We start from the raw sequence: 19440 nt of genomic DNA on the forward strand, positions 1-19440 counted from the left end.
TTAAGCAAAAAATACGTAAATAAAACACAAGCTAAAATGATTGAAGAAAAAAAATAAATCATCAGGTATAGCTGATTTCAGATGCATTTCATCTGGAGCAGCGTGTGTTTACCAGATAGAAGGCTGTTTTCCAAGCCTCCGCTCCCGGGAGATATGGTGGCCGTGTGTCAGATTCTGAGGCAACAATTGCATATGACAGTTTTGAAGAGCTGGCCATGAAAACAAACATTGCACCAGTTCATACCCAGCCTTTACCGTTCATTGCTCTTAAAAGTCAAGTGAGACCAGTTACCACATGTATGCCAGTGGTAGGTCCACATCTGAAAAACTCCTGTACATGAATGCAGTAAACAGATCCACATTAGACATCCCAAATGGACCTTGTCCTATATATTGGATATAAAATAAAGGTACATGATAATGACTGATGGGGGGGGGGGGGGGATAGGAGATAATGACTGCTGGGGGCGGCAGAGGAGATAATCATTATCTACTCTCCCCCTCCCCTCCAGCAGTCATTATCAGATATCTTTTTGTTATTAGAGCTACAAATAACACAAGATTATGGATTTTTCGAGACGTGACACACCACCCGAGAGATATATATATATATATATATATATATATATATATATATATATATATATATATATATATATTAATTTTGTCACACCAAGCTCGGTGGTTAGGGCTGTTCACACATCTGGCATTTCGCTGGATTACTGGATCTAGCACACTCCAGTACAGTGTAATACAGTACTATGGCATTGCAGAAACCTCCGGTCACATGCTGTCATGTGACCGGAGCTTGCCGCGATGCCGTTGTACAGTATTAACACTGTACCGGAGTGTGCTGAATCCGGTGAAATGCCGGATGTGTGAAACAGCCCTTAGCCATCACTGACTTACACGCATCTTACAAGTGTCATCCGTCTCCATTAGGGCCTGGAGTACATTTCAGGTGTAATAAACACCCACCATGGGGAAACTGGCATAAAAAACCCAAAATGAGCAAAACTGGAGACAACACTGCGATAAATCAGACCAATAGAGTATATACAAGCAGAAATAAATTTTATTGTATACTGAAAATATGGTCTGTAAATTACTAATGTGAAAAAAGAACCATGGAAACAACTGCACCTTGAGGCCCATGCGGCTGCGGAGTTCAGCCGCTCCAGAAATCACAGTCCATACATGAGCTGTGATACAAGGACATGTGGCTGCGGAGGTCAGCCGCTCCAGAAATCACAGTCCATACATGAGCCGTGATACATGGACATGCGGCGCTCAGCCGCTCCAGAAATCACAGTCCGTACATGAGCCGTGATACATGGACATGCGGCGTTCAGCCACTCCAGAAATCACAGTCCGTACATGAGCCGTGATACATGGACATGCGGCGTTCAGCCACTCCAGAAATCACAGTCCGTACATGAGCCGTGATACATGGACATGTTAAAGCAGCGTTTGGCATTTCAAGTAGACTATGAACCGTAATAAATATTCTGTAAACACATTTATTCTATGACTGCAAAATCAAAAGTTTTTCTGACAATTATCAAGAATTTTTAGCTTTTCATCTGATAACAAGTTTTCTTCTTTTAACTGTCCGATCAGCTCCTCTAAAAAGCTCAGGCGGCCAAGAGTGACATTCTCCTGCACTTCTAGCAGCGCAATTTTGGCCTGGAGTTTAGTTATGGTCTTCCGGAGACGCTTCCTGTCATGTCTGCAGTACGAATGCTCCATTTCTAAAAACTCATCACCTGTGTCCGAGTCATTGGAAGAAATGTGCTCCACATCCAGATTTTCCCCATGAGTGAAGTGATGATCCTGTAAGATGGGCAAAATACTTGTTTTTTTTGCAATGTCTTCTGGAACAATGATGGTTATGACGGATTCCTCAGCCGAGCCCTGCTGCTCTATCGTATGCTTAATAGCAGGGAACACCAGTGAGTTGTCAGAGGTTTGTGCTTCATTGCTAAAATACACATTACATCTATGTAGAGTGTCAGACGGCTCTGCTAATGGCTCTTCTAAAGGCATATTTTCCAGGGATGATGCATGATGCAACTCGTAAGTCATTGTCTGGCAGGTTGGCATTTCACTCGGATTCTGTTGCTTTCCTGAAATGGTAGATTACACGGTTTAACGTCAGGAACAAGTGTTTAAATGGGTTATAGGCTTCTACAGTAAAAAGATTATTCCCAAAATAGTATATTATCCTCTATGCAGGAGTGGAGGTCAAGACCGTCCACATCTGCTCCATACAAGTCAGGGATCTGTGAAGCCCCTCAGTGGAGACAGCAGCATTCAGACCTCCTACTCTACAGATAGGCATAGCCCTAGACTGACATTACATTGCAGCTAAAACGCTACAATATTGGCCCTACCATGCAATTCCTATGTGCAGGGAAATTAGTGCACATGTGATATTTATCTCACTAGAACGACAAATCTCTGCCAGATTTTAATTTACTATTTCATTTTAAAATGGATGTAAAGTCTCCAACATATAGGGGGGCTATACCCCTTTATTATACAGGAGATGTAGGGGACTCGGGCTAGAATCACACAGTTTTGAAGCAATTTTTCATGCAGGTTGCTGGACTGAAAACAGGATAGAGCCCCCCAAAAGGATTATTATTAAGAATGTTTCACTTCTCTTTAGTATTCATCTATTAACTCAAAAACCTGCATGAAAAAAAACATACAAAAACATAGCTTTCCACTAGGATCTACTTCAGTTTTACGATTAGGGGCCAATCTACCACCAAAGGGGCCATAGTACATATACACTCATCAGGGTATTTCATGGCATCTGTCCCCCTACTATGTATATATGGGAGGAAAACAATAGTGAACAGAGTGCACAAAAGCCTGCAGGTCTCACGTACCAAGAAATGCCTGATCTATCAAAATATAAAATAATCTGATCGTTAAATGGCGCAATGGAATTTTGGTTGCCGAAACATTGCAGTAAAATGAAATAACATGCGATCAACACACCAAAAATTGTATAATTAAAAATATCAGCGCAGGACGCAAAAAATGACATTTTTGTGTACTCACCGTAAAAGGTCTTCCTTGGAGCCTTTCATTGGGGGACACCGACAGTCGGTATTATGGTGTCTCCAGGGGAGGTGTGACACTAGATTGAAAAAGTGTTAGCTCCTCCTCCCACAGCATATAACCCCGGCTAGACAGGAAACTAGCTCAGTTTGGTGTAAAAGCAGTAGGAGAAGGACAACCAAAACCACAAGGGTGGGAGCTGTGTCCCCCAATGAAAGGCTCCAAGAAAGACATTTTACGGTGAGTACACAAAAATGTCATTTCCTTTCTCGCCTTTTCATTGGGGGACACAGACAGTGGGACGTCCCAAAGCAGTCCCTGGGTGGGAACTGAACTATTAACAGTGTAGAACATCAGACTAAGAGCTGACTAACGACTGCAAGTGCAGTGAACTCATATCAAAACACTGTCAAAAACCGAGCAGTGGCCACTTATAAATGGGCCACTGCTGCCTGAAAGACTTGTCTTCCAAGAGCAGCATCCGCGGAGGCATGCGTATGCACTCTGTAGAATTTTGTAAACATGTGCACACTGGACCAGTTAGCGGCTTGCAAAGTTGGGCCACCAAAGCCTGATGGCGGATAGCCCAGGAAGCACCCACTGCTCGCGTACAGTGGTCCCACACAGATTGAGGAGGAACAACACCTCGTGCTTTGTAAGCCTCACAGATGGCAGTCCTAATCCATCGAGAAATCGTGGATTTAGAAGCCTGATTGCCCTTTTTGTGTCCTTCTGAGAGGACGAAGAGGGCATCGGACTTGCGCAACAGCGCTGTTCTGGAGATGTAGATCCGCAGAGCCCTGACGAGATCTAGAGTGTGAAGGGCTTTTTCAAAAGAGTGGACCGGGATCGGGCAGAATGATGGCAACACAATGTCCTCGTTTAAGTGGAAAGAAGATACGACCTTTGGGAGAAAGGCGGGGGAAGGCCGAAGAACCACCTTATGATGGAATATCAGGTAAGGTGAGCAACAGGAAAGAGCCACTAGTTCGGACACTCGCCTGATAGAGGTAATGGCGACTAAAAAGGCAACCTTTCAGGACAGCCGTTGAAGAGAGATCTCTCAGAGGTTCGAAGGGAGGAAGCTGAAGAGCTCAGAGAACCAGATTCAGATCCCAGGGATCTAAGGGGTGGCGATAAGGAGGGACCAAATGCGCTACCCCTTGAAGAAAGGTACGGACCTGAGGGCGAGAAGCCAGCTGCTTCTGGAAAAATATTGACAAGGCAGAAACATGTCCTTTAAGGGTACTGAGAGCCAGTCCCGAGTCCAGACCGTCTTGCAGAAAGGCAAGAACATTAGGGATTGAAAAGGTAAGGGGCGACCGATTATGACGGTCACACCAGGAAAGATAGGTCTTCCAGGTCCTGTGATAGATACTGGCGGAGGAGGGCTTCCGAGCATTAAGCATGGTATGAACTACCTTAGAAGAAAAACCTGATTTGGCTAGAATCAAGGATTCAAGCGCCACGCCGTCAAATGCAGCTGTGCTGTATTCTGGTGGAATATTGGACCTTGCGACAGAAGATCCGAGCGGTCAGGAAGACGCCAGGGAGTGTCGCCGAGCAGTTCGAGAAGCTCTGGGTACCAGGCTCTCCTGGACCAGTCCGGGGCCACGAGGATCACCGGGATTCCCTTTGCTTTTATTTTCTTGATTACTCTCGGAATGAGAGGAAACGGAGGGAAGATGTAGGGTAGGCGGAACTGCGCCCACGGAAAGATAGGGATGAGGCTTGAGTCCACCAGACGAGGGAGCTGAGCGCAGACAGAGATAGGCGGACTGACCGGTCTAGGGAAGCTGGATTCTTGTCCCAGGAGGATAGAAGATCCAGTTATAGAGGGCGCAGATGGAATTGAGCAAAGGACACGGCTTCTATGACCGCCACCATCTTGCCTAACACTCTCATTCCATTCCGAAGGGATGTGTGACGGCGAGAGCGGAGCGATTGGGCGGCCCGGATCAGGGAAGACCTGTCTTCTGGAAGAAAAACCCGGGACTGAGCAGTGTCTATCAGCATACCTAAAAAGGTGATGCGCTGATGAGGAATAAGGGATGACTTGTTGAAGTTGATATGCCACCCTAACCTTGACAGAGTGTCTAGGCAAATCTGCACGCTTTCTGAGCAAACTTGAAGAGAGCTCCCTTTGACAAGTAGGTCGTCCAAATAGGGAACGACCAGGATGCCTCTGGGGTGTAAAATTGACATGACGGCCGCCATGACCTTTGTGAAGACCCGAGGCAGTGGCCAGCCCAAAGGGGAGGGTCCTGAATTGGAAATGACGGTGTTCTACGGCAAAACGAAGGAACCGTTGATGAGAGACACATATGGGAATGTGTAAATAAGCATCTTGAACGTCTATGGAAGCTAGGAATTCTCAGGTTCCATGGTGGCTAGCACTGCTCTCAATGATTCCATTCGGAAAGTTCGAATCCGTACGAATTTGTTCAGCCGTTTGAGGTCCAAGATAGGGCGGACAGAGCCATCTTTTTTGGGAACGACAAAAAGGTTTGAATAGAAACCTTTGCCGAACTATTCCAGGGGCACTGGAATGATAACGTTTGCTTTCTGTAAAGAGGCTATGGCCTGAAATAAGGCCTGGCTTTGCGTTTTGGACTTTGGAAGACAAGAACGCAGAAACCTGTTGGCCGGCAAAGAATGGAAATCGATCTTGTAATCTGAGGTGACGATTTCTCGAACCCAAGCATCGTGAGTGTGGTCTAGCCAGATATCCCGAAAAAGCAGAAGCCGCCCTCCAACAGGAGTCGGATCTGAGGATACCTGGCGTCATGCTGAGGGGGCCTGTACAGAGCGAGGTCCTTTGGGTTTAGGTTGCTTGGAGTGGGAACGCCAGGAAGAGCCCCTTGAGGGACCGGATCCTCGATCCGAGCGTTGGGACAATCCTTGGGCTGATGGTTTTTGGGGGGGGGGGAAGGCTGAAAGGACTGCCTGCGCCAAGGAGATTTTTTAAAATTCCTGAATACAGACCGCTTTTGAGGTAGAATGGTACTTTTACCACCCGTCGTCTCAGAGATGAGTTTGTCCAAGGATTCTCCAAACAGACGCAGGCCATCGAAGGGCAGTGTGGACACGGATTTCTTGGAGGCACTGTCTGCATTCCATATTTTTAGCCAAAGGACTCTGCGGGCAAAGACAGCATTGGCCGCCGTTAGGGCTGACAAACTAGCTGCATCTAGGGAGCCGTGAAGAAAATAATTAGAGGCTAGAGAGCACAAATCAAGGATCTCAAAAGCCGCCGGGGGAACATTACAAAAGCGAAGCATCCTGCGTAGGTTCTTGCTCCACACACCCATAACTCTCGCGACCCATGTTAAGGCAAACAGGGGGCAAAGAGAGGAGCCCGAAGCTTGGAAAATAGATTTGACCGCAGCGTCAACTGCACGGTCGGATGAGTCCTTGAGAGACACGTTGTCTGAAACAGACATGACTGTGTGTTTAGCCAGTCTGGATACTGGCAGATCCACAACGGGGGGTACTGACCAGGGCTTAACCATTTCAGAGGGAAAGGGATAAGCGAATGAAGAGAAGGGTTTTTTTTATTAAAACTTCTATCAGGGTGATCCCACCGTTTAGATATAATTTGCCGAAAAAACGGATCCTGGGCAAAGGACTTAGGAGGCTTCTTGGGCCGTTTGATTGCCATCTGAGAAGTCGGGTCAGGAGGCTGATCAGAGATCGACAGAGAGATTGACAGCCGAAATTAGTGTGTCTTCTATATGCCTAGACTCAGGAAGGACATCTGAATCAGAGTCAGAGTCTTGAGAATTGTGACTACTAACAGTCACGGAACCTTGGTCAGACTGACTATCGTCCGAGTCGGATGAGGCATAGAGGTCGCAATGGCGCCTTTCGGAAAGAGCCTTTTTACGTTCAGGGGAAGAGGGACCAGACGAAGCAGGCGGGCTCCTCTGAGGGAGCTGGGCCGGGGGAAGGCTGTGGGAGCCTGAGGACGGCTGGGATATCTGAGCGGCAAGGTCATCTAACCTTTTAGACATTAGAAGAGCCCATGCAGGCATTAAGTCATCAGACGGGGGTGCTGCCTGGCCGGTGGCCGGGGCAGAATCCAAAACCTGCGCGGCCTCCTGGTCCGGCAACTGGGTCTGTTGTGACACGTTAGTAGGGCCATCGCAGCCTTTTTTTGAGATAAAATTGACCCCTTGAATATATCAAATTGTATTTGAAAAGTAGGGCCATCGCAGCCCCGGCATAGTGGATAGCTTCGGCCATTAGAAAACGAGCGTCCACAGGTGGTACAAGCATAATACAGGTCCGTAGAGGACGCCTGGGAAGCTTTATCACCCTTGCGGTTACGCATGTCAGCAACAGAGTCCTACAGCCCTATATAGGGATATGTCGCTGTTAGTATGAGTGAGGAGCCACTAGCAGTATTATAAAGTGACTGCTATGCACACCCGGTATGTACCGATAGCAAAATGGCATATACTGTCAAACAGTCGGCATATACCTGCAGGCAGAGCCAGTATATACCGCTAATAGCTGATATACACCACAAGCCAGCAGGCGCACTCCGCTAGAGAGACAGCGATATACCGCTGAGCACAGCGGTATATAGTGCTGCAGAACTGCAGAGCCAAGGAGGCGATCTCATCCGAGTCTGCTCCCCACGTGGAAAATGGCGTCCAGTGTTTCTGGCAGCATGCATGAGAGAGACTGCCCCCGGAGACTGATTGGTCTCAGGGCTGGGACTAAGTGTGACGGCCAATCGGAAAGGAGCTGCTCCTGAGTGAGGGAGCGGCTTCCAGAGCAGTGAGAGGGGGCGTAGCTAGAATGCAGGCCATAGCCGGGGGCTAAATTAATGATGCTCCCCGGGATCACGGCCTATATCGGCCCACCGGCGCCTTTCCAGGCGGCGGTTTGGATGCAGGGGACAGATGACTCGTCTCCCTACCTGCTCCTGGCTCCGTCTGAAGACGCGTCGGTGATGGATGCGGGGATCTCAGGGACGCATCTTCGGCTCAAGGCTGAAGCAGGTCCTTGGCTCTGCTCAGCCCTCTGGAGCTACCTTGGTGTGAGGTGCTTCCAGGGAGCCTGGAGGGGTACGCAGACCCGACCACTTGGGCGCGAGGGAAGACTGACGGCTTGTGCACGCCAGGTTTCCTCTGCCCATACACGGGGGGGAACGGGGGTGGCAAGGCACCCTGGTATTGCCCTATATCAAAAATAGAATGAATAAAACAAAATAAAAAGTAAAAATAAAAACAAAATAAGCTGGCCTAAGGCACTAGTAGAGCTCAGGCCAGACATGTCAGCCTCCCTGCTGACACTAGAAAAAACTGAGCTAGTTTCCTGCCTAGCTAGGGTATATGCTGTGGGAGGAGGAGCTAACACTTTTTCAATCTAGTGTCACGCCTCCCCTGGAGACACCATAATACCCACTGTCTGTGTCCCCCAATGAAAAGGTGAGAAAGGAAATAATCAGTAACTGAGCCCCAGATCCTGAAAAATGACAACGCTACTGGTTTCAGAAAATGGTGACAAAAGCACAATTTTTTTGGTGACAAGATTCTAAATTTTTTTGTTAGTGAAAATAAAAATACAACTATACGTTTGGCATCTACAAACTTGTACTGAATTGGAGAATCACACTGCCAGGCCAGTTTTACCATACAGCGAACATGGTAAATAAAATTCATGGCATTACACTTTTTTTTGCAATTTCACTGCACTTTGAATTTCTTTTTTCTGTTTTTTAGTACAATATGTGGCAGAATGAATGTCTACTAAATTGTGTGGAGCAGTTCCAGGTTGTAACGTTCCCCACTGGTGTTACGTGGAGGACACGGGTCTGCGGTCTTGTGATGTTCTTTGGGATCTCGTTGCTTCTCCAGTTGGATCTATTGGCATACTTATAGTATTGGGTAGCAGAAGTTCATGAGCAGAGTTAGTGGGCTTGTGTTCACACCCACTTCCTTTGGTCAATACTGCAAATATGCCCCAATGAATATACAGAGATTTCAGTACTAGGTGATGTACAATAAATATGCAAATTATTCTGTCTCCATTTATCAACAGACCACTAACTCCGGCCGGTCACACCCACGAGATTCCGGTCCCCGATAATGCAAGTATGCCGATCCCTTTCTGTAAAGCCTCCCATATACATTAGCTGGCAGTCATCCAAATTATAAATCAGCCACCTGCCCCAACAATTACACAATGTCATTCAAAAGTACAACTCAAAAAACGCCCCCATATGGCTATACCGATGGAAAAATAAAAATATTATGGCTCTTGGAAGAAGGGGAGGAAAAAACAAAAAAAAAACATTTGATGAGTGGTGAAGTTTTTGGAAGGCGCTGTGGACCGACCTGGGAGGGTGTGTCCGAGGCGGCTCAGCCCCACCTGCTGCCCTGGAATGACAGGTCTTGTTGTACAAGCGCAGACAGACACCTTTCACTCACAGGCAGTGGGCGAGTAGAAGTACCAGCGACCTTCCTCTCCGACCAGCCTCCCATGTGGCTCAGACCTCAGCGGCTTTTAAAAAGGGGTTATCCACCTTTGGTGACCTTTTTTTTTTTACCAAAATGCATGTATTGTTGACCAATTTTTTTTTTAATTGGGTTTCATTAATAGGTTTCCATCATCAAAGGCTCTACGTGGCACTGTTTATTGCTGGCTGCAGAATAAGTTAATTGAGAATCCATTAGTGAGCTCACTTTGAGAGTCCAATAGGACAGTTTCTAACTCATATCTTTTTCTGAGCTCCTCTCAACTGATTTCTGACCTAAAGCTTAATGTGCATGGAAAGTGTCCCCAGAAGTGGACAACCCCTTTAAACTATGCTTTTCTCTGAACTGCTGAGTGATTTCAGAGTCAAACACACCTGGCTTTGATCATACATGTGGCCTATGGATCGGGCAGCATGTAGCAGCTCGCACAGTATCTTTAACCCCTTAACGACCTTGGACGTACTGAGTACGTCATGGTCACATGGTGCTAAACGACCCATGACGTACTCAGTACGTCCTGGCGAAATCGCGGTCCCGGAGCCCCTGGGAGTGAAATTTGTTTACCTAAACGGTGGATTCGGGAAGGAGGGGACCTCTGCCTGACCTCAGGAGGGGTGGTGCCTCCTCCCCGAACCTACAGAGGCTGTGATTGGCTGACGAACGCCGCTCAGCCAATTACAGTCACTGTAATGTGTCAGCCATTGAAAATGGCTAACACATTGCAATCCAGCCATAATCAGTGCTGCTGTAGCACTGATGACTGGCTGGAGCTGGGTGAACTTTGTTTCACCCGCCCCCAGCTCTGATTGGAGAGACCGGCCTTGTGACCGATCTCTCCCAATCACTGTGGATCTTGTGCCGTCACCGCTACCCTCAGCTTCACTCCGTCCGTGAAAGCTGATGAGAGCGGTCGCTGCAGGTGCCCATCGGTAAGTTATAGCACCCCCATCCCCCGCCGCTCCCCGCCGAGATTCCCCGCCGAGATCCCCCGCCGCTCCCCGCCGAGATCCACCGCCGCGATCCACCGCCGCTCCCCGCCGAGATCCCCCGCCGCTCCCCGCCGAGATCCCCCGCCGCTCCCCGCCGAGATCCACCGCCGCTCCCCGCCGAGATCCACCGCCGCTCCCCGCCGAGATCCACCGCCGCTCCCCGCCGAGATCCACCGCCGCTCCCCGCCGAGATCCACCGCCGCTCCCCGCCGAGATCCACCGCCGAGATCCACCGCCGCTCCCCGCCGAGATCCACCGCCGCTCCCCGCCGAGATCCACCGCCGCTCCCCGCCGAGATCCACCGCCGCTCCCCGCCGAGATCCACCGCCGCTCCCCGCCGAGATCCACCGCCGCTCCCCGCCGAGATCCACCGCCGCTCCCCGCCGAGATCCACCGCCGCTCCCCGCCGAGATCCACCACCGCTCCCCGCCGAGATCCACCGCCGCTCCCCGCCGATCCACCGCTGGTCGCCACGCCGCTTTACACGCCGCTGTCCCTGCCCGCCACGCCGCTGTTCCCGCCGCTGTCCCTGCCCGCCGATCCACCTCTGCTGCCCGCCACGCCGCTGTCCCTGCCGCCACCGTCCCCTTTCAGTCGCACCCACCTTTTTCAGCCGCCGCTGCACCCGATCGGCCGCCGCCTCCATCGGCTGCCACTGCACCTAATCGGCTCCCCCCCTCCATGTGCTGCCTCCCCTCCCCCCCTCCATGTGCTGCCTCCTCTCCCCCCCCTCCATGTGCTGCCTCCCCCCCTCCATGTGCTGCCTCCCCCCCTCCATGTGCTGCCTCCCCCCCTCCATGTGCTGCCTCCCCTCCCCCCCTCCATGTGCTGCCTCCCCTCCCCCCCTCCATGTGCTGCCTCCCCTCCCCCCCTCCATGTGCTGCCTCCCCTTCCCCCCTCCATGTGCTGCCTCCCCTCCCCCCCTCCATGTGCTGCCTCCCCTCCCCCCCTCCATGTGCTGCCTCCCCCCTCCCCTCCCCTCCCCCCCCCTCCATGTGCTGCCTCCCCCTCCCCCCCTCCATGTGCTGCCTTCCCCCCTCCATGTGCTGCCTTCCCCCCTCCATGTGCTGCCTCCCCCCCATGTGCTGCCTCCCCCCCATGTGCTGCCTCCCCCCCCATGTGCTGCCTCCCCCCCCATGTGCTGCCTCCCCCCCCATGTGCTGCCTCCCCCCCCATGTGCTGCCTCCCCTCCCCCCCTCCATGTGCTGCCTTCCCCCCCATGTGCTGCCTCCCCCCCATGTGCTGCCTCCCCCCCATGTGCTGCCTCCCCCCCATGTGCTGCCTCCCCCCCATGTGCTGCCTCCCCCCCATGTGCTGCCTCCCCCCCCATGTGCTGCCTCCCCCCCCATGTGCTGCCTCCCCCCCCCATGTGCTGCCTCCCCCCTCCCTCCATGTGCTGCCTTCCCCCCATGTGCTGCCTTCCCCCCCATGTGCTGCCTCCCCCCCATGTGCTGCCTCCCCCCCATGTGCTGCCTCCCCCCCCATGTGCTGCCTCCCCCCCCATGTGCTGCCTCCCCCCCCATGTGCTGCCTTCCCCCCCATGTGCTGCCCCCCCCCCCATGTGCTGCCTCCCCCCCCATGTGCTGCCTCCCCCCCCATGTGCTGCCTCCCCCCCCCATGTGCTGCCTCCCCCCCCATGTGCTGCCTCCCCCCCCATGTGCTGCCTCCCCCCCCCATGTGCTGCCTCCCCCCCCCATGTGCTGCCTCCCCCCCCATGTGCTGCCTCCCCCCCCCATGTGCTGCCTCCCCCCCATGTGCTGCCTCCCCCCCCATGTGCTGCCTCCCCCCCCATGTGCTGCCTCCCCCCTCCCTCCATGTGCTGCCTCCCCCCCCATGTGCTGCCTCCCCCCTCCCATCAGACTCTGCCCCCCTCCCTGATCTGCTGCCTGCTCTCTCCCATCCTTTTCACCCTCCTTCATCTGCTGCCTCTTCTGTCTGCTGTGATTCTGCTGCCTAGATCCATCCTGTAAGGTAGGTATCCCCATCTCACCCCCCCCATCCTCTGCCGCTCCTCCATCCGCTGCGCCATTTCCCATCATCCATCCGCTGCGCCCTTTCCCATCCTCTGCCGCTCCTCCACCCGCTGCGCCCTTTCCCATCTTCCATCCGCTGCGCCCTTTCCCATCTTCCACCCGCTGCGCCCTTTCCCATCATCCATCCGCTGCGCCCTTTCCCATCCTCTGCCGCTCCTCCACCCGCTGCGCCCTTTCCCATCTTCCATCCGCTGCGCCCTTTCCCATCTTCCACCCGCTGCGCCCTTTCCCATCTTCCATCCGCTGCGCTCTTTCTCATCTGCCGCCCCGCCCTCTCGCATCGCATTATCTAGCGCAGTTGCTCGCTTCCAGACTGCAGTGGATGATGCGATACGAGACTCGTGCATTGCTCTCACGTTTGGCACTGGTCTTAGTGGCAGGCGCTCTTTTTTTTTTTTTTTTTTACTGATGTCTGTATTTTTTATTTCGCCAAACTAATTTTTTTTGTATGGGGGGGGGGGGGCTAGTTTCCAAAATGGGATCACATGTGGGGGAGCTCCATTGTTTAGGCACCTCAGGGGGGTCTCCAAATGAAACATGGCGTCTGCTAATAATTCCAATCAATTTTACTGTGAAATGGCGCTCCTTCTCTTCTGAGCCCCGCCGTACGCCCAAACAATTGATTTCCACCACATATGAGGTATCGTCGTACTCAGGAGAAATTGCACAATACATTTTATGGTGCATTTTTTTCTGATACCCTTGTGGAAAAAAAAGCTACCTGTTTGAAAAAACAATTTTGTGGTAAAAAAAAGAATAAAATATTTTCACGGCTGAACATTACAAACGCTTGTGAAGCCTCCAGGGGTTCAAAGTGCTCACTAAACAGCTAGATAAATTCCATGAGGGGTCTAGTTTCCAAAATGGGGTCAATTGTGGGGGGGCTCCATTGTTTAGGCACTTCAGGGGGGTCTCCAAATGAAACATGGCGTCCGCTAATAATTCCAACCAATTTTGCTGTGAAATGGCGCTCCTTGCCTTCCGAGTCCTGCCGTGCGCCCAAACATTTGATTTCCACCACATATGGGGTATCTGCGTACTCAGGAGAAAATGCACCATAAATTTTATGGTGCATTTTTTCCTGATACCCTTGTGATAAAAAAAGCTACCTGGTTGAAGCAACAGTTTTGTGGTAAAAAATTTTTTTTTTCTTTTCACGGCTCAACGTTATAAACTTCTGTGAAGCCCCCAGGGGTTCAAAGTGCACATCAAACATCTAGAAAAAATATTTGAGGGCTCTAGTTTCCAAAATGGGGTCATTTGTGGGGGAGCTCCATTGTTTAGGCACCTCAGGGGGTCTTCAAACCCGACATGGCGTCCGCTAATGAGTGCAGCTAATTTTGCACTCAAAAATTCAAATTGCGCTCCTTGCCTTCCGAGTCCTGCCGTGCGCCCAAACATTTGATTACCACCACATATGGGGTATCTGCGTACTCAGGAGAAAATGCACGATACATTTTATGATGCATTTTTCCTGATACCCTTGTGAAAATACTAATTTTTATGGCTAAAGTAACATTTTTGTGTTAAAAAAGTAAAATTTTCATTTTTTCGTCTACATTGCTTTGGTTGCTGTGAAGCTCCTAAAGGGTTAATAAACTTCTTGGATGTGGTTTTGAGCAGAGTGAGGGGTGCAGATTTTAGAATTGGGTCACTTTTGGGTATTTTCTGTCGCCTAGGTTTCTCAAATCACTCCAAATGTGATGTGGTACCTAAACAATTTTTTTTTGTAAATTTTGTTGGAAAAATGAGAAATTGGTGATGAACTTTGAACCCTTCTAACTTCCTAACGGAATTTTTTTTTTTTTCAAAAATTGCGCTGGTGTAAAGTAGACATGTGGGAAATGTTATTTAGTAACTTTTTTGTGTGACATATTTCTCAGATTTATGGGCATAAAATTTCAAATTTTGAAAATTGCAAAATTTTCAAAATTTTCGCTAAATTTCCGAAATTTTCACAAATAAACGCAAAACATATCGGCCTAAATTTACCACTGACATGAAGTACAATATGTCACGAAAAAACAATGTCAGAATCGCCAGGATCCGTTGAAGTGTTCCAGAGTTATAACCTGTCAAAGTGACACTGGTCAAAATTGCAAAAAATGGCCGGGTCTTTAAGGTGAAAACAGGCTGGGGGCTGAAGGGGTTAAAGGTGTTTTCCTGGGCAAGTTAAAAGTTAGCCAGGGGAGTGCCACGCTGGAATGCTAAATGCATGCTCACAGCCGGCATGCCGGCAGCGTTTTACAAAACCAGCATAATCAATGAGATTTTCTACCCCTCATGCAGATGCAGTTATTCCGCACGTATCTTGAGCTCTTCTGTTTCTTTGCCAAGACACAATACGCCACTTCTTTCATCATCTTTGCAGCGCTTTTCCCCTATTCATATGACTACATGACTAACACTAGTAAAAATGCTGCATAGAAATGCACAATAAACATGCATATTATACATACTGCTTTTCCTGACACTTTTCAGATTTTTGGAGCATTTTAACAAAACGTGTGTAATATCAACACTGTTAGGATTCAGTTGTTCCACAGTTTCGATAGTCATCACGTAACCGCTCAGAAGTGATTTCCCTACTTGCATCATGACCACTTTCTCTTCTGTATAGTAAGAAGCTACTCTGCACATGATCACAAGTATGGGGATCTTTCATTAGTGGTCATGTGACATTTATTGTATATGTTACCGGCAATGTGTAAAAATAGACATTCTATAGAATATCTAGGCAATGTATACATTGTCGGAAATGGGTCGTCAAAGTCTGAAATATATCAGATGTTCATACGTTTCTTGGGCTTAGTTGCCCTTAGCATCCAAAAGTAGGTGGACAGAGCAGGCAGCAGCAGATCTGTGAAAATGGCTCAGTTGCCTTTAGCATTAAAATGCCATTCTAGCCTCCCGTGCTGTTAATGGTCAGGAATTACACTTCTGATTCTTCTTTTTCCCAGTAATGATATCCTGTTGTTCATTTAGGATTTCTTCTGTCATTAGTTTTTTGACTATTTGTTACTTCTTTCAATAGTTTTTTGACTGTTAGTTACTAAAGACTTTTCCAATCTGGGCATTATATTAGACTTTGCCCTAAGCAGTTCTTGACATTCTTTATAATACCTAGACATTTTATGTAATGGCTAACGTTTCCAATCTGGGCACCCAGACATTTTATGTAATGGCTAAAGGGCGCTTTACATGCTACAATATATCTTACGATGTGTCGGCGGGGTCACGTCGTAAGTGACGCATATCCGGCATCGTAAGGTACATTGTAGTGTGTAATAGCTATGTGCGATTGAACGGTAAAACGTTCATCGCATGCACGTCGTTCATTTCCTAAAAATTGAACGTCAGGTTGTTCATTGTACCCGGGGTAGCACACATCGCAGTGTGTGACACCCCGGGAACGATGAACAGATCTTACCTAAGTCCTGCGGCTCCTGCCGGCAATGCGGAAGGAAGGAGGTGGGCGGTATGTTTACGTCCCGCTCAGCTCCGCCCCTCCGCTTCTATTGGCCGGCTGCCGCGTGACGTCGCTGTGACGCCGAACGTCCCTCCCACTCCAGGAAGTGGACGTTCGCCGCCCACATCGAGGTCGTATGGACGGGCAAGTACGTGTGACGGGGGTTATTCGTTTGTGCGACACGGGCAACAAATTGAACGTGCCGCACATACGATGGGGGCGGGTACGATCGCATACGATATTGTATGCTGGATCATATGGTGTAAAGCAGGCTTAACTTTTTCAATCTGGACATTATATCAGACTTTGCCTGAGCAGTTCTTGTCATTCTTTATAATACCTAGACATTTTATGTAATGCCTAGGGAAAGTATAGAACACAGATATTTCATACCTTGCCTGAAACTATAGGGATTGTATACATTGCCTAGGTATTCTATAGAATGCTGGGTTTTCATACATTGCCTATAACATATATAACAGAATACTGAAATCTTTGTATATTCATTGGGGGCATAATTGCAGTATTGACATGAGTAAGAGGGTGTGAACATGAGCCCACTAAGTCTGGTCGCTAATGCCCACAAACTTCTGGTCCTCAAGTATGCCAATGGATTCAAATGGAAAAGCAATGAGGCCCCAAAAACCATCACAAGACCGCAGAACAGTGTCCTCCACGTAACACCAATGGGGAAAGTCACATCTGGTATTGCTCCATACAATTCACTGGACAACAAAGTGGTATTCCCATCTCCAAAATCCTATCGCAATATGTAGTAGGTGTAATAATATTGAAATCACTAAGGTCCAGAAACATTTTTCAGTGCATGACAGAAACTGACTATATAGCAAACCCCATGGAATTACCTGGGGTTAAAGAGATTCATGCAGGCAGCAACATTAAAATGATTGTGTTTATAAATAGATTAAAAAAATATATATTAAAAAAAAAGGTAACATCCCAACAAGGACACCATCTGCAAGGAGTTTGTATGTTCTCCTGGTGTTTGCGTGGGTTTCCTCCGGGTACTCCGGTTTCCTCCCACACTCCAAAGACATACAGATAGGGAATTTAGATTGTGAGCCCCAATGGGGACAGTGTTGCCAATGTATGTAAAGCGCTGCGGAATATGTTAGCGCTATATAAAAATAAAGATTTGAGGTAACATACACATGGTGAGCTGGAGGGACAGTCAGCCTGTGACCCCTCATTGTATTGTACACTCACTATATCAGCACATTGATGGGGTGGGTGTGTGTGTGTGTGTGTGTGTACCAATACTGGTAGATACGTGTCTTGATCACTAGTCTTAGGCCACTATCCGTTTTTTGCCATCAGCCACAATCCGTCGAAATGTGAAAAAAAGCATCCTGTGCTGGATCCGTTTTTTTCTCATTGACTCGTATTAGCGACAGAAGGCCTCATGTTACATCTGTCATTCGATGGATCCGTCGACAAATATGACGGAGACAACATCCATAGTAATGTTTTTTGTGTGCGTCGAAAAAAAAACCAAACGGACTGCGACAGATCCATCGTTTGTTGTAATGGAAGCCTATGGGCGAAGGATCCGTCATCAGATTCCTTTTTTTTTTTTTTATAACCGAGCATGCCCAGAAGTGTTGTAAAATCACTGCTGGTTAGGGAAAAAAATGGTATGACTATCCATTTTTTTACCGGATCAGTCATCAGTTTTACCTCAATCTGCGACGTATCTGTAGCATCAGTCACAAAATGGATTGTGACTGATGGAGAAAACCTGATGTGTGAAAGAGGCCTTAGACATACTAGTTCCTAAAGCCCCATTCTTCGGCTATGTATATGTTCCCTGTTTGTATATATTTATTTTATTTAGTTTTTAATTTATTTATTGATCAAACAACTGATTTTTATGATGTTGCCTGCATGAATCTCTGAGTCCAAAGGCTGTTATATATGCAGATTAGGAGTTCATGGCCACATCCACTCAGTGAGTTAGTTGCTTGTAACCTTGCCCTGCACATGAGGTAATAGTCATGGCTATATTAGGAGAGCTATACCACATTTCTAATTGGAGGTATTCGCTAATATTATTATTACACCTACTACATTTTGGGATAGGAACTTGGAGATGGGAATAACTCTTTAAAGGGAACCGGTCACCCCTTTTTTGGCTATAAGCTGCGGCCACCACCACCAGGATCTTATATACAACATGCTAACATGCTGTATATAAGAGCCCAGGCCGCTGTGAGAACACTTTATAATCCTTACCTAACGGTCGCTGCGGTGGGCCATATGGGCGTCTCTGCTGTCCGGTGCCGGCACCTCCTCTTTCGGCCATCTTTGTCCTCCTTCTGAAGCCTGGGTGGATGATGCGTCCTACGTCATGCACACTCGCCGGTCCTGCGCAGGCGCACTACAATACTTTGATCCCTGATCAGGGCAGATCAAAGTGCACCTGCGCAGGACCTCAATGCCGGCGAGTGTGGATGGCGTCGGACGCGTCATGCACCCCGGCTACAGAAGGACAAAGATGGCCGAAAGAGGCGGCTTCGACACCGGAGACACCCATAAGGCCCACCGCGCGACCGTTAGGCAAGTATCATAAAGTGTTATTCATGTTATACCCCCGGCCTGAGCCCTTATATACACCATTCTAACATGCTGTATATAAGAGCCTGGTGGTGGTGGCCGCAGCTTATACACCAAAAAAGGTGACAGGTTCCCTTTAATGCCTAAAGACTCATCCTGCTCCGCAGAGCACCAGGGCATCACCCCACCTAGGTCAGGTGCGCACACTATCCGCACAAGCCCCCAGGCAGAGAGTGAGGGGTGACTTTCGCTGTCCCCAGCACTCTCTGCAGCAGTGGCGCCGCACACAGACTATGGCTGGAGACCATTACAGAGCTCCTTCCATACACACCTCGCCGCTACCACGTGCTGTCCGCTGTACACAGGGCCGACCACCGACACGAGGGGCACAATACCCAGGGGCAGCGCTCCTGCTCTTCCGCATCCGGGCACCTGACTCCCCGAGCACAGCCTGCGCTCACCTGGCACTGGCTATCAGCAGGAGCAGACGTGCAGCTGCCATTTTTGATGAGGGCAGAACCTCTAATCCTAAGTGACCCGGTGACCTTTCTTGCCCTAACCTTGTCACTAGTTATTAATAACTCGCTAATTTATACAGCCAGAAGGAATCTGCTGACCCGCCATCCTGTTCCAGATAGCCGCTCACGGAGCGCACACTAGGACTTTACTCCCCGGCCAGCTCCACCCACACACTCTGCTCTTCCCGCGCGAGTGACGACAGTCCGACCAAACGCTCTCAGCGGAAGTGACGTCATGGTCTCTGTAAGACAACAGCCTTCCACGTGCGCTTAAAAAACCACGTGAGGAGTGCTGAC

At 49.2% G+C, this 19440-nt stretch overlaps 1 protein-coding gene across 2 annotated transcripts; it reads right to left on the reverse strand.

Annotated features, from left to right (window-relative positions):
• Positions 1-1057: 1057 nt before the first annotated feature.
• THAP5 (THAP domain containing 5) lies at positions 1058-19353 on the reverse strand. Of its 2 annotated transcripts, none has more exons than XM_075342491.1 (2): positions 19243-19353; positions 1058-2126 (listed from the first exon to the last, which is right to left on the reverse strand). In XM_075342491.1, the coding sequence occupies exons 1-2, from the start codon at positions 19247-19249 to the stop codon at positions 1540-1542; spliced, it is 594 nt and encodes a 197-aa protein (XP_075198606.1). In that variant the 5' UTR covers positions 19250-19353; the 3' UTR covers positions 1058-1539. The 2 variants fall into 2 exon arrangements, with proteins under 2 accessions (XP_075198606.1, XP_075198607.1); XM_075342492.1 differs by lacking the exon at positions 19243-19353 and adding an exon at positions 18957-19209.
• Positions 19354-19440: the final 87 nt, after the last annotated feature.

The sequence above is a fragment of the Anomaloglossus baeobatrachus genome, chromosome 4 (genome assembly GCF_048569485.1).
Source record: "Anomaloglossus baeobatrachus isolate aAnoBae1 chromosome 4, aAnoBae1.hap1, whole genome shotgun sequence".
Lineage (NCBI taxonomy): Eukaryota > Metazoa > Chordata > Amphibia > Anura > Aromobatidae > Anomaloglossus > Anomaloglossus baeobatrachus.